The sequence below is a fragment of the Myotis nattereri genome (assembly GCF_964212035.1).
Source record: "Myotis nattereri genome assembly, chromosome: 9".
In the NCBI taxonomy this organism is placed as follows: Eukaryota; Metazoa; Chordata; class Mammalia; order Chiroptera; family Vespertilionidae; genus Myotis; species Myotis nattereri.
Window position 1 is genome coordinate 43,852,377 of NC_138084.1, and position 22,957 is coordinate 43,875,333.

The 22,957-nt window shown below is 39.3% G+C and overlaps 1 protein-coding gene and 1 pseudogene across 4 annotated transcripts in view; one reads left to right on the forward strand and one right to left on the reverse strand.

Annotated features, from left to right (window-relative positions):
- The window catches only part of PAAF1 (proteasomal ATPase associated factor 1), a 30,878-nt gene that overhangs the window by 2,255 nt on the left and 5,666 nt on the right, over positions 1-22,957 (forward strand). For 2 of the 3 annotated variants that reach the window (XM_081099508.1, XM_081099509.1), the window contains exons 3-10: positions 1,140-1,243; positions 5,846-5,935; positions 10,892-10,990; positions 11,835-11,985; positions 13,756-13,950; positions 16,347-16,438; positions 18,311-18,426; positions 19,425-19,507. In XM_081099508.1, coding sequence (XP_080955634.1) covers positions 1,140-1,243; positions 5,846-5,935; positions 10,892-10,990; positions 11,835-11,985; positions 13,756-13,950; positions 16,347-16,438; positions 18,311-18,426; positions 19,425-19,507 — 930 coding nt within the window. Of the gene's footprint in view, positions 1-1,139; positions 1,244-4,876; positions 5,007-5,845; positions 5,936-10,891; positions 10,991-11,834; positions 11,986-13,755; positions 13,951-16,346; positions 16,439-18,310; positions 18,427-19,424; positions 19,508-22,957 lie in introns of all 3 variants that reach the window. The other variant, XM_081099510.1, reaches the window with a different exon arrangement.
- On the reverse strand, positions 12,441-12,910 carry LOC308524689 (large ribosomal subunit protein eL24-like; annotated as a pseudogene). Its single transcript has one exon. The product of its transcript is annotated as a large ribosomal subunit protein eL24-like (transcript).

Sequence of the window (22,957 nt, forward strand, 5' to 3'; positions counted from 1 at the left end):
AACATCCTTCAGCTACCTTTTCCATGATGGTTGTAACCAAACTAGTATATTAATTGATTACTCCTTTCTCCTTGTTCTTTCTTTTGTTGTTGACATGCCCCCTCCCTGACTTGGAGATTCCTTTCCCTTATCTCCTGCCTAGTCCTATCTTTCTTTCAAAGACTCACCCTCTCTAGGAAGCCCCCCACTCTGAATCCAGGATGGTTTTTATTTTCCTAGAATTTTAGTTTTGTACCAATAGTTATTTGCTGAATAATTTATAGCAACCTGCTACTTTCTGAACTCTAGGACTTCACAGTCTAGGAGGTCAGAAATGTAAAACAGGGTATTATGGGCTGTTATAGAAGTGTATATATACATATACATATATATCCTATATAATACAATGCTAATATGCAAATTGTCCCCTCGGGAGTTCGACCGCTTGCTATGACGTGTGCTGACCACCAGCGGGTGGTGCAGAATAAAGGAAGGCTGCAGCTGGGGGAAGGCCCCCGGGGGAAGGAAGGCCCCAGTTGGCAGCTGGAAGACCCGGATCAGCCCTGATCGCCAGCCAGGCCTAGGGACCTTACCCATGCACAAACTTCGTGCACCAGGCCTCTAGTATACATCTATACATATGGTGCAGAAAGGAATTAGAAAAGAATGTTTTTAACTTCATTCTACCATCTACATATGTTTGTGTAGGATTATATCTTGTTTAGCCCATATCACTGCAAAAGCAGTGTTCTATTTAAGTACATTTTCCAGATTAATGAAGCTTAACTCTTTACTATGTATTATATGTATATACTGTGGATAAACACATACATTTATGTTGATCTTCACCTTTCATCCTGGAAGAATGCCATTTCACAGCCAGTAAAACTTAAGTTTAGATCACATTGGTAGCTTTCTCTACAAATAGTACATTGTATCTCAAAATCTTTGTCTCTAGTTTTTAGCCCTTGAGTATATTTCTCCCAAATTAGCTTCGCTTAAGCAAGTATTCTTTCCACTTCGCCTCATTTTTAACACCAGTACCTGTTTTTCTTTTATTACCCAATATCCTACTGTATAGTTGCTTGAATTGGGTCTTCAAGGAGAAAAATGTTAAATTCTTACTATTTTTTGAGGCATTCTTCTTTTGTGCTATATAGGAAAACCAACTTTGTATGGCAGCCTAACTTGTCAAGGAATGGGCCTCGATGGTATTCCAGAGATTACAGCTTCAGAAGGATTTATTGTGAATGAAATAAGCAAGGTAGGTTTTTATGTCTTCTAGATGGCACCATGTTCATATATACGGTAGTACCTATACATCTACTTTAAATATTTATACTGTTATCTGTGTATCAGTGTCATCCCCATGTCATTTGTACAACAGTCACAGTTTTTACTGCCTTTGAATGTCAAAGGTTTTTTTTGTAGTTACATATACATTTAGATGTAGTCAAACTTCCTCTTCCCTTGTATCAGTGCTTTTCTATAGATAAATAATGTGAGCCACATACATAATTTTAAATTTTCTAGTAGCCTAAAAGAAACAAGTGAAATTAATTTTAATAATATATTTTATTTAACTTTCATCTATCATGCATATTGCAAATATTTTCCAGAAGTTCAGTATCCTCAAATTTTTTAAAGTTTTATTTATTTATATTAGAGAGAGAGAGGGAGGGAAAGAGAGAAACATCGATTTGTTGTTCCACTTATTTTTTTTTTTTTTTAAATATGAGTTCGTGTGTCACCTCTGACACGCGTGTCATAGGTTTGCCATCACTGCCTTAGGCAGTTGGCAAATCTTTTTTTTTTTTTTTTAATATATTTTATTGATTTTTTACAGAGAGGAAGGGAGAGGGATAGAGAGTCAGAAACATCGATGAGAGAGATACATCGATCAGCTGCCTCCTGCACATCCCCCAGTGGGGATGTGCCCGCAACCCAGGTACATGCCCTTGACCGGGATCGAACCTGGGACCTTTCAGTCCGCAGGCCGACGCTCTATCCACTGAGCCAAACCGGTTTCGGCTGTTGTTCCACTTATTTATGCATGTACTGGTTGCTTCTTGTATGTGCCCTAACTGGGGATCAAACCAGCAAACTTGGCATATTGGGATGATGCTCTCACCAACTGAGTTATCCGGCCAGGGCCAATATTCTTAATTTATATTCCATAAAGATTCCCTTTGGGTTGTGGTTGAAAAAAAATATATATGTATGAATATGTTCTGTTTTATGTGTGTTTTTTGTTTTGTTTTGGCTTTGTTTAGCCCAATATATCTAAAACATTATTTCTATCTGTAATTAATGAAATTATTTTTTTTAATATATTTTTATTGATTTCAGAGAAGAAGGTAGAGGGAGAGAGAGATAGAAACGTCAATGATGGCATAGAATCATTGATCAGCTGCCTCCTGCAACTGGTTCATAGGTCATAGTTCGACAGTCAACCATTGAGCCACACCAACTAGGCATAGACTCTAATTTTTTTATTGGAAATACTTGATGATGTGTTTAGGTTTTAAAGATTTACAGTTGAAAACATAGATTCACATACTTAAAAAGTTTTCTGATAACTGAATCAACTATTAATTTTTAAATTAAACTTTAAATAAAAATTAAAAATTCAGTTCCTCATTGTAGTATTGGCCACATTTTAAGTGTTTAATAACCTTATATGGCTAGTATCTACCTTATTGTATGGCAGAGCAATATAATATGTCTGGCTAGGCTTGATGAAGACCTAGGCCTTCACAAATACTTAATAGTTTTTCTCATTGGTCTTTGAGAACCCCTGACCTGACTTTCTTTACTCATTCTGTTGGCTGCAGTCAGTATGCTCTGGTGAGATGGGTAAAAACTCTTTTTTCTTTTTATTTTATGTAATTAAACTTCTCTAGTTGTAAAACATTTCTGGTATTCTGACAAGAATAGAAAACCATTGTTTTTTTTTTTACATAAGATGTTTAGCAAATGTTCATTCATTACCTTCTGCAGGGTGATAGGCTACATGTTATTATATATCTTATATTTTTTTATAGACAGCTATGGACTTGTAGAAAGTGTCAAAAGATGAGTCCAACTCATAGTTAACTCGGACACTTACTAGCAATATGTGTTTGAACAAGCTCATAGACAAGCAACAGTAAGGTGATTACCAGAGGGGTGTAGAACAGGGTAAGGGGCATAAATGATGATAGAAGGAGACTTGATTTCGGGTGGTGAACACGCAGTGTAATATACAAATAGTGTACTATATAGAATTATACACCTGGAACCTATATAATTTTATTAATCAGTGTCACACCAATAAATTCAAATTTTTAAAAAAGAAAAAATATTATTTTGGACAAATAACTTAGCTCCCTGAGCCTCAGTTTTCTCATCTCATCTATAGAACAGAGATAAGCCCTAGCTGGTTTGGCTCAGTAGGTAGAGCGTCAGCCTGTAGACTGAAGAGTCCCGGGTTCAATTCTGTTAAGGACACATGCCCAGGTTTCAGGCTCGATCCCCAGTGTGGGGCATGCAGGAGGCAGCTGATCAATGATTCTCTCTCATCATTGATGGTTCTATCTCTCCCTCTCCCTTCCTCTCTGAAATCAATAAAAATATATTTTAAAACAACAACAAAAAAACCCAGATACTATTCTACCTCATAGGCTGATTAGTGGGGAGTGAGACTATATATGAATGATAACTAGAATATTACAAAAATTGAGTTGTTGTTGTTTATCAGAATAACAGCATTTGGGATTAGCATTTTCAATGTCCATTTTGTAGATAAAGAGACTCATTAACCCCTAATAATCAAAGCTAGTTAGACTGCATGTTGGAATTGAAACCCAAAGTCAGTCTAACTAAAAGTATAATACCACCTTGCAAGCCTACATTTTTCCCAGGTATTTCACAGGTATCCACCCATAGCCTAGGGTGCTGACTTCCTTTCTTCCCTTCATACTCAGGCCCTGATACAATTCTTATCTTCCAACATCATTGTTAATTTCTGCTGTGTACCTGTTGGGTCAGACAGTAAGTGCTTATGGTTGAACATTCATTTGTTTCCTAACTTCCATGAGTCACTTTGCTACTTGATGTTGCTACATTTTTCTTTAAAACAGTCCTGTTAATATGCTTAAAAACCTAACCCCAGAAGATAAAAAGTTTGACTTTGAATTTTACCTTAGTGTGGAATACTCACACTCCCCCCTCCTATCCCCTCACCCCTAAATTCTTTATGTTTTGATATTCTGTATGTCCTGCAGCTTTTCCTTAAAATATTTTCATTAACAGCATGACTCTCTACTGCTGACAATGGAAGGTAGTTCAACATTTATCTTCCTTCATAGTATGTTTATGGGTTAAAGGTTGATTTGCAGGATTGATAAGCAGGAGAAAACCACTGATTCTTGAATTCTTTCACGTAATTAGCCCAAGGAAATGAACTCTTCTGAGAACAAACCAATACTTAGAAAGGCCTGAACACTAAGCCCTCAGAGCCCCTGCATGCTTGCTTGGTGTGAGTATTTATCGAGGAGAGTTTAGCTGACGCTTTAGTTTTGGGTACAGGAGACAATTCCAAATCCAGGTCAGCACTCTGGCAGCGTGTGGGCTTTGTCACGCGGTTAGAAGCAAAAACTCATTTAATGAAAGGCCTGTAGGCAGCTAGGCATAGATATGCTGGCTAAGGAAGTACTGTTTGTATAGATATTCTAATTGTGTTTTTAAAGGCAAAGAAGACTTTTAATAAGAGCATATTGATTTACAATGATAACAATATTATGACTTTGAGACTGTTCTTTCTAATGAACTGTGAGGACTGTGCTTGTACATAGATTAGCCTTATAAAGAAGTTCTAAAAATCTTGATTATTGAAGACATTTTCATTGTCCAGCAGAATTTCCAGAAACTTTGAAGTACTTCTATGGAAGAGATAATAGGTTTGGGGCCATTTGGAGAGTGCAACTCCTCAGCTGTATATAGGAGCTATGCCCTGAGACGATGGTGTTGGTATCCTGCTGCTTAGAGTAAGGAATTGTCTTATCAAATCCTTGAGGAAGGTTTTGCTAAGCCTTTTATACCTCTACACATACTACCTTGAAATACCAACATACTTACTTGTAATGGTTACAAAGGCTGCCTTTGGCAAATCATGTCACCTGAATCTAACATCTGGTTCGAGGTATAATTTCTTACTCTGTCACTAGTGTTATCTTGCTAGAGTAGTTGAAAGATATGTGGTAATGACCAGGCAAAACATCGGGAGTCATAATTCTGCTATGGATGTGATGGTGACCAGTCTATAAACATGTACAGCCAGTGTAAGTCCTACGTGGGAATGGGCGCTGCAAGCCTGACCAGGCCCTACACATTGGAAGAGTGTACCATGATTTACTTGACCAGTTTTCTCTGGTAACTGTAGATGGTAGTAGTCTACATTTTTTCCTAAACGTTCTTATAGGCAGCAAGTTTACTTTTAGACTAGTCCTTTAGTCTCGGCTTCAGGGCTGATGCTGTTTCCTCACATCTCTTGATCCTGTTCCTTGCCCCACTGCTAATTAAGAGTGCTGGTATTAAATTGTCTTCTAAAAAGTTATGTTCTCATGTTTGTCAGGTGTATTTTATTGTTGATTTGTCTTAACATAAAAAGATAATAGCATTCAGTGATACCAATTACATTGCAGCCCCTGCAGTGAAAGGACTACTACTCTATTAGGGATGATAGTTTTGTGGGCTGGGGAAGGAGGATTAGAGAGGACACACTTAAAAGGTGAGGATTTCCTGTTGTCCTTATGTTTTCTTTACGAGGCTTTAATTTCATTGGAGTAGCTTTACTGATGTATTTCATCTTTTCCTCTCTGTTTAGAAAAGCATTCATATTTCATGTCCAAAGGAAAATGCATCTTCAAAGTTTTTGACACCATACACTACTTTTTCCAGAATTCATGCAAAGAGTGTAAGTATTTTGATAAAATGAGGAGAAATGTAATATCATTAATTAATTTTTCTTTTTATCTTTTTGTTTACAGTGCTATAAACACTCATAATTAATGTGGTTCACTTCTTTGATTATAAGGTAACAGCTGATGAAGTATGATAATGTTAGACAAAACTGGTACTTGGGACCACATAGAATATATGTACAAATCCACTCACTCGTAATCTTAGAGAAAGGAATTTTGAAATGAAATTTTCTTTTACATGTTTTAGCAGAGCTACTTACTGGGTTTTGGATAATGGTGGTTGTAACTGATGTTTGCATAATTTGCCACTGCTCATATTTTTGTCCCTTTGATTACAGGACAGAGACATTTTCTCAAAATTCCGACTATAACTTATTGAGGAATAATTTTCAAATATCTTTGTGATAAAGCCCTTTCTACTACCATGGGCTTTTGAAAGCAGAAGTGAGAAATATGTAGATAAACTGGTTATATTAAAGCCTTCCACTTCTTATTGTGTGATAGGTAGATTTTTAAAATAGCTATTTTTTCCCCTTATTGCAAAAACAAATATATATTTAGGGATGAAAATTTAAGAACTAGAAAACAAAGTGAATCACTCATTTTTTCTATACCCTAAAAATAACCACTGTGAACTTTTGTTGCTTAGCCTTTATTAAGAAAAATCATGATAGTAATAGCTAACATTTATTGTTTACTATGTGCCAGCATCATGCTAAGCTTTATCATTATTTTACTTGTTCCTCTCAATCTTTTTTCTTTTTTTTAAAATATATTTTATTGATTTTTTACAGAGAGGAAGGGAGAGGGATAGAGAGTTAGAAACATCGATGGGAGAGAAACATTGATGAGCTGCCTCCTGCACACCTCCCACTGGGGATGTGCCCGCAACCAAGGTACATGCCCTTGACCGGAATCGAACCTGGGACCGTTCAGTCCACAGGCCGACGCTCTATCCACTGAGCCAAACCGGTTAGGGCAGTCTTTTTTCTTTAAATATTTTACCTAAATAGGTTTTACAGTACCTACTATTTTATAACTTGCTTTTTATTATTTAATAATATATTCTGTACATCATCCTATGCCATTTTTCTTCTTTCTTTTTTTAATATATTTTATTGACTTTTTTTACAGAGAGGAAAGGAGAGGGATAGAGAGTTAGAAACATCGATGACAGAGAAACATCGATCAGCTGCCTCCTGCACACTCCCTACTGGGGATGTGCCTGTAATCAAGGTACATGCCCTTGACCGGAATCGAACCTGGGACCCTTCAGTCCGCAGGCCGGCGCTCTATCCATTGAGCCAAACCGGTTAGGGCTTCTTCTTTTTTTAAAAAAATATATTTTTATTGATTTCTGAGAGAAAGGGAGAAGGAGAGATAGAAACATCAATGATGAGAGAAAATCAGTGGTCAGCTGCCTCCTGCACACCCCCCACTGGGGATCGAGCCCGCAACCCAGACATGTATCCTTGACCAAAATCGAACCCAGGACCCTTCAGTCCATGGGCCAATGCTCTATCCACTGAGCCAAATTGGCTAGAGCCTATGCCATCTTTCTATGTATTCTTTTAAGATCTGCATAGTATTCCACTGTCTGATTTTAATGTAACTTGTTTTTCCAATCTTACATTACTGGACATTCAGATATTTTGAGTTCATCCATTCCTATTTTCATGATATAGCTAACCCTTTCTTCACAAAGATAGGAAGAAATTAGTTTACCTTGTGAAAGTGGAGTTGCTGAGTCACAGGGAATGCAAATTATAAGGCTTTTGGTATGTTCTGACTGACCTCAGTTTAACTGATCTACTCATTCAACCTTTGCTCTACATGCACTCTGTAAAACATACTGGCTTGTGGGCACAGCATATTCTTAGTTTATAAGCTCTTTGAGGTCTGCCTACTCTGGCACTACTGGGTAAGTTGAGTTGCTTACCAAAGATCAGTTGCACTGCCAGTTACATTGTTTTTGAAATTATGTTAATTAATTAAATATGTTAAACTGATGACATATGAGTGTGAAAAGGCAGAGAATGGTTATGTCTGAAAACTAAATTGATTGCTTTGTAAAGACTTGGTAAAGAAGCGTTTTATTTGTTTTGTTTTTAACTGCTATTATAGTATGTGTGAGCAAGGTAAATGCAAAATGTTAGGGAAAAAATTTTTTTTTAAACACTAGTTGAATTTTTGTTCATAGACTGCTTTGTAAGAGTGAACAGAGATTTACCTTACTTCAGAGAAACTGGAAACTAAATTATGCCTTGGATTATAGTTTATTAAAAGAAAGTCAAGTTTAATACTGTCAATAAAAAATAAACTTAAAAGTAAATAAATAAAAAATAAAAGAAAGTCAAGGTGAAGCGTCCTTGTAATCAATGGACTAATGAAAAGATTAGTGAATTTTAATGTACATTTATATATTTGAGTTCAAATAAAATGTAGGTATTTATGCATCGATTTTCATTATTTTCCCTACTTTACCTGAAATATTTTATTAACTGACCTATCACTGGGCTCTATCCATTGACTACAAAGGCTCTTACTGTATTGCTTTTATATCAGTCTGACTTAACATACTCTCAATATTGTGTATTCAAATTTTTAAGTTTTACCTATTCGAGAGATGGTATTTCATTGTTATTTTAATTTGCATTCCTTTGATTAATCATGGATTGACTACTTTTTCATATATTTATTGGTCACTCTTCATATCATTTGCCCATTTCTTTAAGTGTGAATTTCTTTCTTTATTGGTAAACGCTTTTATATTAAGGGTATTGATCCTTTGCTATATATTTTGCAGATCATTTTTCTAGCTTATTGTTTATTGTTGTCTTTTGACATAGAGATATTTAATATTTCTAGAGAATAAAACCTATCAATTTATTCCTTTATGGTAACTGCCTTTGGAGTCTTGCTTAGGGTAGTACATGATTATATATATAAAGTTACTTTAGTTGCATAATATGATGGATGAGAACATTGACTCTAGAGGCAGATTCATTGATTTGACTCCCAAGATTCTGCCACTTACTAACTGTGTAACCTTAGGCCACATACTTAACTCCATGTGCCACAAGCTGCTATAATATGGGGGTAAAAATAATATTTATCTTTAGGGTTTTTATGAGGATTGAAGCAGTTAGAATTGTGTCTGGAGCATAGTAAGCATAATATAAGTGTTTGTTAATTAAAAATGTAAATATAATGTTTTTTTTTAATTTTTATGTTTTATTTTTTACGTTTTAAACTTTATTTTGTTATTTGTTTTGAAGTAGAGATCTAACTTAATTCTTTTTGAAATGATTAGCATGTCACAGCACTATAAAGTAATTCATCCTTTATCTCACTGGCTTGAATTGTCATCTTTATCCAGTATTTAGCATTGTCCCATTGACCTGTCTGTTCTTTTGTTTTGACTAAGAAATAGATCTTTAGGTTTAGATTCTGACCTAGGTTTCTATCCTGGCTCTATGTAATGTATTTGAAAGTGTTTTATAAATGATAAAATGTGATATAAATGTTAGTTGTCATAATTTCTAAAATTAAATGTTCCACAATTAAGTTAACAATTCTTTTATTCTGAGAAACCAATATGAAGAAGAAAAAGTCTTAGAAAATATTAGAGTTGACATAGCCCTTTAGTTCTTGCTAACCCTATTCATTATGGCTTAACTGTCAAAGAGCAAAGTAAAATGGAAGGTTGGATAATTACTGCAAAAGTTCCTACGTTTTCCTTAATAATTTAGGTCATATGGGAATCATTGTTGCTGGGAATATGTCTCAGTCTTACAGTTCTGAAATATTTGCAACTGGGTGTTATTAAATAAAAAGATATGTATTTATGATTGTATATGAAGGAGATTTGGCATTCTGATCATGGCTTATTCATGAAGTGATTGCTCATATTGAAACCACTTAAGTCTGGGATTCTCTTATTCGGAAACACGTGCACACACACACACACAGGATTTTACAGAGGATATGTGAAGTAGTAAATTGAAAACAATTCGCTTTGTTTTTCCTTGAATCCTTTTGGAGCATCTTGGAAGACAGTCTTTTGTGTAAGTAGGTTCCTAAGAATTAGGAGAAATAAACTAATTTTAAAATAAAATAGCAAAAGATGGAAATGATGGAAAATGATATGGGGATAAGGAAAACTCTGTAGCTGAAACAGGAGACTGTAGATGATTATAAGAATACTAGAGGCCCGAAGCACGAAATTCGTGCAAGAGTAGGCCTTCACAGTCCCAGCTGCCTCGGCCTTTGTGGCCACACACACACACACACACACACACACACACACCCGCCCACTGGTCGTTCCAGAAGGTTGTTCTGGAAGGTAGTTCCGCCATCTGGTCTAATTAGCATATTAGCTCTTTATTATATAGGATCTTTTTGTGTGTGTTTTTCTGTTTGGTTGGTTTTTTTGTTGTTTTTTTGGCTTAACAGAAATTTATTTTCTCACAATTCTGAGGCTAATGTTCAATATCAAGGTTTTAACAAAGTTGGCTTTTCTGAGGTCTCTCTCCTTGGCTTGTAGATAGCCATCTTCTGCTTGTGTCTTCACATGGTCTTCACTCTGTGTATTTGTGTCCTAATTTCCTCTTTTTACAAGGACACTAATCATATTGGATTAGCGTATAAACTAACAATCTTATTTTTACTTCATTACCTTTTTTTTAATCTTTATTGTTGAAAGTATTACATATGTCCTCTTTTCCCCCATTGACCTCTCCCAGCCTGCCCCTTTTGTTTCAATAAATAAAAGGTGTTGGCTTTACCCTTGTAGAGAGATTGGTGATAAGTCATCCTTTACATGAAACACCTGTCTTTTGTGTTGGGATAAGTCTTGGAGGAGTGTGAAACGGGATATTTATAACATACTTCAAGGGAAGAGGAGCATTTTATTATTAGTAACACTGGTTGTTTTGTCTTTTGAACAGATAACATGCCTGGACATTTCCAGTGGAGGAGGCCTTGGTGTGTCTTCTAGTGCTGATGGGAGCATGAAAATCTGGCAGGCTTCCAATGGAGAGCTCAGAGTAAAGACTTTGGATACACTTTCATGGTCTTATGCATGAAGGGTGGTCTAAGAAACTTTAGACTGGGTCAGGGAAAGAAGAGTGTCTCTATCTATAAATATAGTACCACTACACGTCAGTGGATCTTTGTTCCCTTTTTAAATTGAAAACCATCCTCAAGCGAGGTGATTTGCCAGAACAAACTGGGGCTGGGACAGTGGAGGAGCCAGGCCAGTGAATGTCTAAGTGTGTGGTCCCTTGGTATGAACTGCCTTCAGTGATGGTTTCTAAGATAGAGTAACTAGGCTGTTACATTAATTAATTCCATAGCCCCCAATCTCCGCAGCTGCTGCTGCTGCTGCTTTTTCTTTTTTTTATTGATTTCAGAGAGGAAGGGGGAGAGAGAGAGAGAGAGAGAAACATCAATGATGAAAGAGGATCATTGATTGGCTGCCTCCTGCACGTCCCCTAATGTGGGGGGATTGAGTCTGCAACCCAGGCTTGTGCCCTGAGCCACAGTCAAACCTGGGACCCTTTAGTGCCCAGGCTGATGCTCTATCCACTGAGCCAAACTGGTTAGGGCCCTCCTCAACTTCTTATATATAGAGCTAGACTTAGGGTGGCTGTGAGAGCCATGCAGTTCAAACCCACATCTGTAGCCCAAGCCGGAAAAAGAGCCTAGCTCTTAGAACACTACCTGGAAGACAAATGAGCTAAAGAGATTATTTGAACCTCCTTCGTTTTAAAACCAGCATGCGTGTATAGCGTGTACATATTTCATTTAAGGGACTGAGGATATGGGAGGTAAGAGAACATCCAGGGATGGACAAGAGAACTAGCCTGGAATTTTCTTTTGTTTTTCCAGAGAGTATTGGAAGGACATGTGTTTGATGTGAATTGTTGCAGGTTTTTCCCATCAGGCCTTGTGGTTCTGAGTGGGGGAATGGATGCCCAGCTGAAGATCTGGTCAGCTGAAGATGCTAGCTGCGTGGCAACCTTCAAAGGTCACAAAGGAGGTATGAAGGGTGATTGGAGACAGTGGAGTGCTGTTTGTCACGATCTCATTCTGCCTCTTTCCACCTGTTGCTGTGTCAGGTGAGGGTAGGGATTCAGTTCCGTTCACCTCTGAACCCTGCTGACAGTACCTAGCTGGGCCTGTCAGTGTCCCTGGGGACATTGGAGTGCTGCCTTCCGCTTCCGTGGGTGGAGAGCTGTCGTTCCCACCCCTGAAACCGTGGGTGAGGGGGAGGTAGCAGTTGTCCTCTTACTGTTTGAGTGGGGTGGATATGGCCAGAAGATTTTCTGTTCTGAAGGCCACCCCTTTCCCAGTCTTTTGTGAGGGGCAACAGACTTTTTTTGGGAATTTATTTGTTTTTTGAAAACTGCCTGGTTTTTTATTTTTATTTATTTATTTTATTATTATTATTTTTACTTATAGTCAGGTCTTTATTTAAAAACCTCATCTGCCAACTTAGCATTTTCCACCAACACGGGGAGAGAAACCTTCACAGGCTTCACCATCTTCTGCTCAGGTGCTGCCTTTGTGGGAGCCTTGTCAGCAGCCAGTGCTGTCTTTTTAGATGCTTGTTTAGCCTGTTTGCTTCCTTGGCAGGCCTGATAGCTTGTTCTCCTTGAATTTTCCTAACTTCAGGTTTCTGGTTCCTCTTGGCCATTATATCAGCAGAAATGCACCAGTGATGGCCCTCTGGACTTTGACTGCACGCGGGTTCTTTTCTTTTGAATTTCTTCCGCCTGTCCCTTTTTGTGCTTTCTTTAGTAGAGGACAGTCCAGTTTATCTGTCAAGGATTCCTCTTGGAAAGCAACGCCAACTCCCATTTTGCATTAAGAAACTGGAAACCTTTCCTGTCGGTCCTGGCATAGCATCTCCCATGTCCGGGGTAGATGTTGTACCCACTGGAGCTGCACAGCTCAACCTTCATGGCTGCGGCTGCCGGAGGGAAGGAAAGATGGTCCTGTGTCTGGTTTTTGAACCAGTTGCATGTTGCAGACTTCTGCAGAGTCCTGTCCAGCGTAGGTGGGAAGCAATAAGGAAGTCCAGGGAGCTCATTGCTCAAGTCCTGAGGTCCCTAGATGGTCTGCCTTCTTCTTTCCATCCTTCAGTCTTCCTAGGCTTGTGTGTTGTTATTCCAAGTTCTTGTAGTTGTGAGAGGAAGAACCTGGGAGGAATGGGGTTGCTCCATCTTGGCTGGACCAGAAGTCACATCCTTCCTTTTAAGATGGGGAGACTAGCCCTTTCAATGAGTTCTCAATGGAACCACCAGGATCTTTTTAAAAAAGTGATTTTTCAAATGGAACTCTCTAAGATTTGTACTTAACTTTTTAAAAAAATATATTTTATTGATTTTTTACAGAGAGGAGGGGAGAGGGATAGAGTTACAAACATCAATGAGAGAGAAACATCGATTAGCTTCCTCCTGCACACCTCCTACTGGGGATGTGCCCGCAACCAAGGTACATGCCCTTGACCAGAATCAAACCTGGGACCCTTCAGTCCGCAGGCCGACACTCTATCCACTGAGCCAAACCGGTTAGGGCCAAAGCTTTTCCATGTCTGTCTCTCACAGCCAGTCTTTGAACCGTTGGGAAGCAGGGACTCTGTTCTATTTATTTGTTTTTTTCTAGCACTTGACCGTGCCCAGCATGTAGTATCTATCCAGTATGTTTGTGAAGGAGTGGAGTCATTTATGCAGATCTGTCTTCTCTGCCCTTGAAGTTCCTTTACTACTTACTCTACCTCAGGATCTTTTTTTTTTCCTCTTGCCAGGTATCCTAGATACAGCCATTGTTGATCGGGGGAGGAATGTGGTATCTGGTTCTCGAGATGGAACAGCACGACTTTGGGATTGTGGGCGCTCAGCCTGCCTGGGAGTCGTTGCAGACTGTGGTTCTTCCATCAATGGAGTGGCTGTGGGTGCTGCTGACAACTCCATCAACCTCGGCTGCCCTGAGCAGATGCCCAGTAAGTTGATAATGACCTATGAGCTATTTGTTTCCTTAGGCCCATCAGTATTTGCCTTAATTTCTCCTTTTCTTCCTTGTCCTTTTCTGCTCTGTAGCTGGTATTTCTGTTTCACCATAAGATTAATATTATTGCAAACCTATTCTGTTTCTGTTGCCTTAAAATCTACAAAAGAACTATGTGTCATAGTTATTGCATTTGAGTAATTACAATTTAATATCAGATTAGATGAATGCCTATAAAACAAAGAACAATAAATTTTTGGCTGAAATAACTTAGTGATTCTTGGAAGAAGACACTGTATTGGGTTAGTGTTGATGTGAAAGGTGTCACAAAAGGAGTTGACTTGAATCTTGAAGGATGGATTCCAGGTAGACAGACAAGAATAGGAAGGATGGGAGGATGGGAGCCAGGGCAGGGTCACCAGGGACTCCCCGTTGCCTAATCCAGTGTTACTTCTTGTGCTTTTCTTTCTGAATTTTCTACAGAGTTCAATCCCAGCCCCTCTTCTCAGGAAACTTTTCTGTCTTGGCTTCTGTGATACCACACTATACTGCTTTTCTTCCTATCTCACTGGCTGCTAATTCTACTTTTATAAATCTCCTTTATTCTACCTTTAAGTATTGGAGGGCCCTCAGCTCTAACTACAGTTTCTTCCTGGGTGATCAATGGCTTTAAGTATTGTATTTAAGCTGGTGATTTCCAAAAGTATGTCTAAAGTATAGGCCTCTCACCTGTGTGTTAGACTCTGTTTAGATGTCTAATAGCTCAGACTTACCTTGTCTGACATGGAGTGTTTTATTCCTACCGCCATCCCCCAATCTGTTTTTCCCCATCTTGCCATTGCTCAGGCCCAAAGCCTAGGATTCATTCATAGTTCACCCCTGCCTTTCCTCATGTCCTACATCAGCAAAGTCTTCTCTACCTTCAAAGTGTTTCTAATTTTTCCACCTTGCTCTCTCCCTCCCATTCTCCCTCCTACCAGTATCCTGGTGCAATCTGTCATCATCTATTGCTTGTAAAGGGTGTCCCAAAATTCACGCAAGAAGTAATTTTGATAGAAAACACAGGTTTATAATTAAAAATTGTAAATTTTTTATTGATTCATAGAGTATACAGTATAGGGCTATGTATGGAATAGCATATCGGGTAAATGGCCTCCACGGCTTTGCTGGCACATACGCACTCTTTAGTTATTGCCTGAGCAACTGCATTTTCGAAGAAGAATGGTCCGATGATGCCTCCAGCCCAAAATCCGCACCAAAAAGTGACACGTTGTGGATGCATTTGTTTCTCAACAATCACTCGTGGATTTTCTGAACCCCAAATGCAACAATTTTGTCGATTAACCAAGCCATCAAGATAAAAATGAGCCTCGTCGAAATTCAGCCACATTTTTGCAAAAACGGTCATGGAAAATTTCAACAAAAGAGTGCGTATGTGCCAGAAAAGCCATGGAGGCCATTTATCCGATATGCTATTCCATACATAACCCTATACTGTATATTTACGAATCAATAAAAAATTTACAATTTTTAATTATAAACCTGTGTTTTCTATCAAAATTACTTCTTGCATAAATTTTGGAACACCCTTTACTATTCTAGAATCCATTCCCATCACAGCAACCATTGTGGTCATTTAAAAAACATAAATCAAGTCGTGCCACTGTTCTTTGTCCCTACTCTTCTACAGTGGCCTCCTTTTACACATATATTAAAATCTTAACCCTTTACCATGGTTTATCATAAACCTGTACACTGTCTGACCCCAGTGTTGCTCAGTTGGTTGGGCGTCGTCATCCAGTGCACCAAAAGGTTGCCAGTTTGAGTCCCGATCAGGGTACATGCCTGGGTTGTAGGCTCGATCTCCGATAGGAGGCACACACGCAGCAACCAATCAATGTTTCTCTCTCTCTCTCTCTCTCTCTCTCTCTCTCTCTCTCTCTCTCTCTCTCTCTCTCTCTCTCTCTCTCTCTCTCTCTCTCCCTCCCTCCCTCCCTCCCTCCCTCCCTCCCTTTCTCACTTTAAAATTTAATAAAAAATATATTTTTAAAAATTAATGAGTGAGCCGTAACCGGTTTGGCTCAGTGGATAGAGCGTCAGCCTGCGGACTGAAAGGTCCCAGATTCGATTCCGGTCAAGGGCATGTACCTTGGTTGTGGGCACATCCCCAGTAGGGGGTGTGCAGGAGGCAGTTGATCGATGTTTCTGTCTCTCGTGGATGTTTGTAACTATCCCTCTCCCTTCCTCTCTGTAAAAAATCAATAAAACATATTTTAAAAAAAATTAAGAGTGAATCACTAACAGTTATTCAGTAAACAGCCATCAGTGTCTTGCTTTCTGGGTACTGCCAGCTGATCAACCAGTTATTGACATAGCTCATCTGTCATACAGGTGAACGGGAGGTTGGAACAGAATCGAAAATGCTGCTGTTGGCCCGGGAAGATAAGAAGCTTCAGTGCTTGGGACTACAGAGCAGGCAGCCGGCAAGTGGTTCCTCTAAGTTCTTCAAACTCTGGGTCACTCTGATTCTTGGAAGGCTGTTTTAGAAACATTTCTACAATCACACTGTGTTCAACTTTTGAGGAAGCTGCATGAGTGAGAGGCAGTCCATTGTAGTGATTAATAGCATGGGATTTAGAATAGAGCAACATTTAAATTCCAGCTCTTCCACTTATGGCTATGACATCACACAGGTTACTTAACCTGTCTGACCCTCAGTCTCCTCATCATTAAGCTGGGCCTGGTAGGACTTATCTCATAGGGTTATGTGATGAGGGTTAAACGCTCTACCGCAAGTCACTTTGCCTCTGGGCCTACATGTGCTGTACAGAAAATGAGTGTATAGATTCCTTTCCACCTCTAAGGTAGCATGAAGAAATTCTGAGTAAAGAACTCACACACTCAGGGCTCTAGATCAGATAATGATCGGAATATCTTTTATAGAAGAATTAGTTGAATTTAACTTTTTTGTTTGTTGTTTTTTTAAAATATATTTTATTGATTTTTTACAGAGAGGAAGGGAGAGGGATAGAGAGTTAGAAACATCGATGAGAGAGAAACATCCATCAGCTGCCTCCTGCACAACCCCCTCCTGGGAATGTGCCCACAACCAAGGTACATGCCCTTGACTGGAATCGAACCTGGGACCTTTCAGTCCACAGGCCGACGCTCTATCCACTGAGCCAAACCAGTCAGGGCAGTTGAATTTAACTTTGAAGTTTTGCTGAGCATACTGTGTTCTTAATTAAACTCTGAGTTCCCTGTGATTAGGTTTTTCAAATTTTAACTCCCATCACCAGATAATTTTAATGATTTGGTTTGGCCATAAGCTGGGTATTTTCATTTTATCTCATTAGTTCATTTTATTGGTGATGTTTCCATTTTCAGAGTTGTTCCAGGAACATCACTACTTATCATCATAGTGCCTTTGCACTCTGAATTTCCATGCTGGCTTTTACTTCCAAAGGGAAATCAAAGATTTTTGTTTTGTTTTGTTTTGCTTTGTGTCTTTCCTTTTTAGAACATTCAAGGGAGAAATTATCAATATCAGCTAACAGTAAGGAATAATAAAAATCTGATAATATCTTTTCCCAAGTACATAGGGAGAATTGTGATTCTTTAAGTTGCCACTTTATTTAAGGTTGGGTTTTTTCCTACAAATTATCTCCCTTCAAAAGGTGGTTATAAGTGACATGAAGCAAATCTTAAATGTGTGCATTGCAAGTATTTCTCAAAGGTTGTAATGAAAAGAAGGATTTTTGGTGTTGAGGATTCTATGAGTCAATGTGTTGAGGGGTAGTAGTTTGACAATTGCTGCCTCAGACTGGGGTATTATGTAAACTGCTGAAGTCCTCAGCCAGCCTCAGGTTCCCGAAATTCTGGAAGAGCTTCTTTCTCAGTTGTTGGTGAGGGCATGGTTTAGACCAAGAATGCTTAAAGAGCCCTGGCCGGTTTGGCTCAGTGGATACAGTGTCAGCCTGTGGACCGAAGGGTCCAGGGTCCGATTCCAGTCAAAGGCATGTACATCGGTTGCAGACTCTTCCCTGACCTGGGCCCAAGCCCATGCAGAAGGCAACCAATCGATGTGCTTCACTCACATCCATAGTTCTCCCTGCCTTTCCTCTCTCTTCCACTCTCTAAAAATTAATGGAAAAATATCCTCGGGTGAGGATTAAAAAATAAAAATAAATGAATCAAGGGGAAAATTTTATTCTTTAAAAAAAAATAAAAGAATGTTTAAAGGGGGAAGAAAGAAAATATCTCTAAAAATAGTAAAATTTTTATTTTTTTGGTTCCTGTTTATTCCTGGAAACAAATTAAGCTTTAACAGCATTTTTGTCTCCTACTTTTCCCAGGTATTCCTCTTTATTGGCTCAGATGCCTTCAACTGCTGTACTTTTCTCTCTGGCTTCTTGCTGTTGGCTGGGACACAGGATGGAAACATTTATCAGCTGGATGTGAGGAGTCCAAGGTGAGTCACCATTCCTTTGCATGATGTAGACCTTCTACAGAGTGGAAATTTTTTTGGCTTTAACATTGGTTTAGCATAGCATATAGGCTATTATTGAATCAAGGATATATTTTTCCATTTATAAAGGTTTTCTGGTGTGAATTGTCTGATTGTTCTTACTAGAGTCCTTATCATTCTTGGAATCATTAAAAGGTGGTTTGATTCATACTGTCATGAATGTCCTATTGTGGTGATTGCTTTGGAAATTAAGGTTAAATAATGAACTAATATTTTACTTTAAAATTATTGTTTAAAACTTAATTTTAAGGAGCTCAGTAATTTTCTTTATGTATTAGATCTGGGTTGGCCTAAAATTGATCATTTTTCAGTTTGAAATAAGCCAGCTCTGGTTCTTTATTTAGCTTTTATCATAACCTATCTCAAACAGGCCTTATTCTGATCCTAAAGCTATCCAGCGAAAACCTCTCTGTCCCAGGATTTACCATGTCTACAACTTCTTCCTCTCTCTATTTCCTTCCTTTGTTCAACTGATATTTATTGAATAGCTTCTGTGGGCACCAGGCCTTGTGCAGATTTAGATTCACTCCACAGTATTTTAGAATGGGTTGTCTTTTTTTTTTTTTTTTTTAATTGATTTTTTTACAGAAAGGAAGGGAGAGAGATAGAGAGTTAGAAATATCGATGACAGAGAAACATCGATCAGCTGCCTCCTGCACATCTCCTACTGGGGATATGCCCGCAACCCAGGTACATGCCCTTGACCGGAATCGAACCTGGGACCTTTCAGTCCGCAGGCCGACGCTCTATCCACTGAGCCAAACCGGTTTCGGCAGAATGGGTTGTCTTGATCTACCATTTAATTATCTTGCAGGAAAGAAGCCATATGAATATTTAATCTCTATTTATGTCCTTTTTGCTATTATGTGGTTAGTACTATATAATCAGGCATTGCTTTTGAAGAAAAAAACTAAAATTGCCCCTTTTACTGTGAATCCTAGGGCTCCAGTACAAGTCATCCACAGATCAGGAGCACCAGTTCTATCCCTGCTGAGATTCAGAGACGGATTCATTGCTAGCCAAGGTGGGTCCAAGGGCCAATGAGGAGAGATGGTTCCATGCAACTCAGTTACACAGAGGTTTAAGGGTCTGGTCTGTGGCTGTGCTAGGGGCATGGGCCTCCACAATTGTTTGGCATATTGTGCTTATCACATAGTGTTTCTCACCCTGCATTGTAATTGTCTATGTCCCCCTCCAGTCCACGCTCCTTGACAGTAGTGACTGTGCTATTCATGGTATCATCTCCAGCATTTCACTTCGTGCCCACCATGTAGTTGGTGCTCAGTAAACACTGGTAGAGTAAATGTTTGTCCTTTATTGTGAAACACTGAGGATTCAATAATGAATCCGTGACAGTCTGCCCTAAAGGAGCTCACAGTTAGTAAATTATCAGGAACAGCCCAGCAGGTAAACCTCATTGTCCAGACTATAATACATGCCCATGCCAAACGCAGTCACCAGCAAGGAGAGTACAGTTACCATAATTCCCTTGGGCTAGTCAGGCTCCTCTCCTGTTACTGGAAGGAATCTGGCTTTTGCCAATCAGGAGAAGAGCGGGAAATAGGTGAGTAGGTAGCCAACAGTCCTGGGTGTTCGTGGTCATCTCTCAAATATATATGGCTACCCTTCCTTCCTGTCACAATGTGCCTCGTTTCCTTAGCCCTTCTCCTTCAGGATTTCCACACCATAGCAGAGTAGTCAGGATCTGCAGACCCAGTGTTATAGCTCTCTGCACTTGCTCTCTCTCTCAGTCTTTCTTTCTTCCTCCCTGTCTTGGCATCAGTTTAGTGACGCAACAGTACTCTTTATGGAGCCTTAATAAGAGAGCAGCTGGCATAGCTTGTGACAGCTTCTCTGATGCTGCTGCTACCTCTCTTGTGATCCTTTTTTCTTTATCCGCTGCTGCCATGCCACACTCTTCCCTTGAGATCTCTATCCTGGCCTCATCTTTCTGCTCAAATTCCCCTCTTGTAGCCCCCAATGATTAGCTTCTTGCTAGATCCAGTGGCCTTTAAAGGTATAGACTGTTTTGTCCCTAAGTTTCCGTGAGGACGAGTACTATATCTCTTCATCTCTGTAACCCCAGCTCTTGCACTGAAGAACTATAGCAAATACTTGTTGAATGAGTGAGTACATATTTTCATGACTCTGAGTAGTAAGAAATTTTATTACTGTTAGTCCCTCCTTAAAACTTAGCTCCTTTGGATGTGTATGGGGGGAGGGTGGTGAGGACATGTGCTGGGGGGTGGGGCAGCGGGGAGAGGTTAATGGGGGGAAAAGGAGACTTATGTAATACTTTAAACAAGAAAGAATTAAATACAAAAAAAAACACAACTTAGCTCCTTTGACTTCGGCGATACTAGTTAATCTCCTGATTATTCTCTTTCTTCAGTTGTGATCCTTTCTCAGGTTTCAGTAGCTTATATGCCTAGCATGAGTCATGGCACACTTTATGTTTTCAAGTTGTTTGTGGAAATTGAATCCTTTTGTTATTCCTACTATTGCTGCCATCCCTAAACCGGAGACATTTCCTGAGTTTAGTCGTTGTCCTTTTCCCCTTTCTCCTCTGTGCTTCCTCAAGGACTGGCAGGTCTCATGGTTTCAGCGGTTAATTATTGGCATCCATAGCTTCTAGACCTGACCTCCTACTTAGTTCATATTTTATTGGGCAACATGATATAGTAAAATCATAGATTTTGGACCCAAACTGACAATCTAATCAATGAGTTTAAATCATCACTCCATCACTTACTATGAGATTTAGCCATCTATGACTTTCCTAATATATAATAATTTTTTACTTATAAAAATGGCAATAATATATGACTTAATCTAATAGTTCGATGACCTTTGGTAAATCATTTCACTTTTCTGTCTCACTCTCCTCAGAGATAAAATATGTAAAGTGCTCAGCATTAAGCAAACGGTCTATGAATGATAGTTGCTTCTTACTCCTGTTACTGCCCCTTGCCCTGTAAGCCCTCCTAAAAAGTGTTCCTTGTCATAGTGATCCAGTGACAGGGCACACACCCACACAAAGTAGAATTGTGCTATCGGGCAAGTTATGTTAAAGTTACAGGAATTAGTAAGTGTTACAAGAGATTGACAGGTTGGTTAGAAGCTTCCTAGAGGAAATGGGACTGGAGCTGGGCTTATCAGGAGGTAAGATTTGCACATAGAAACTTGAGTGCAAAAGAAGACCTATTGCCCTAACCGGTTTGGCTCAGTGGATAGAGCTTCGGCCTGCGGACTCAAGGGTCCCAGGTTCGATTCTGGTCAAGGGCATGTACCTTGGTTGCGGGCACATCCCCAGTGGGGAGTGTGCAGGAGGCAGCTGATCAATGTTTCTCTCTCATCGATGTTTCTAACTCTCTGTCCCTCTCCCTTCCTCTCTGTAAAAAATCAATAAAATATATTTATTAAAAAAAAAAAAAAAAAAAAAAAGAAGACCTATTGTAAACATACATTTTTTTGAGAGGAGAGAAAAGAAACTCAGTAGTAGATATCACCTTTCCTTGCTGAACTAATAACAGTGAGAAATTCACAAAAATTATGGATGGTTTCCCACTCTGGCTTAAAATGAGACTTAAGACAGGAGGATTGTGAACAAACCTAGAGTCACATTGCAGCGCATGAGAAGTTGGTGTCGTCTCTGTGGCAGTTCTGACGTCACAGAGCTTAGTATCCCCGAGAACCAGTGTGTAGGCTACCCCGGTCCTCTGCACCTCTTCCCTCCCCCACCCTATCTTCAGGCCACTTAAAAAACATACCAATAACTCTGTGCCAAGGGGAGTGTGGGTGAAGTGAAGAGTAACATGTGGAAAAGAGCTAACTCATGCCCCTTCTACTTTTGTAACTCTTTTCTACTGGAAAGAAAGGTATAACTTCTGTCATTAATCTACAAGTAAAGGGCCCTAGCCGGTTTGGCTCAGTGGATAGAGCGTCGGCCTGCGGACTCAAGGGTCCCAGGTTCAATTCTGGTCAAGGGCATGTACCTTGGTTGTGGGCACATCCTCAGTGGGGGGTGTGCAGGAGGCAGCTGATTGATGTTTCTCTCCCATCGATGTTTCTAACTCTCTCTCTCTCTCTCTCTCTCTCTCTCTCTCTCTCTCCCGTCCTCTCTGTAAAAAAGTCAATAAAATATATTTAAAAAATAAAAATAGCCGAAGCCGGTTTGGCTCAGTGGATAGAGCGTCGGCCTGCGGACTGAGAGGTCCCAGGTTCGATTCCGGTCAAGGGCATGTGCCTGGGTTGCGGGCATATCCCCAGTGGGGGATGTGCGGGAGGCAGCTGATCGATGTTTCTCTCTCATCGGTGTTTCTGGCTCTCTATCTCTCTCCCTTTCTCTCTGTAAAAAATCAATAAAATATATTTTTAAAAAAATAAATAAATAAAAATAAAAAAAATAAAAATAAAAAAAATAAAAGTAAAGGGAATAAATAAATTTATAACTCTATGTTCAGAGGACAAAATT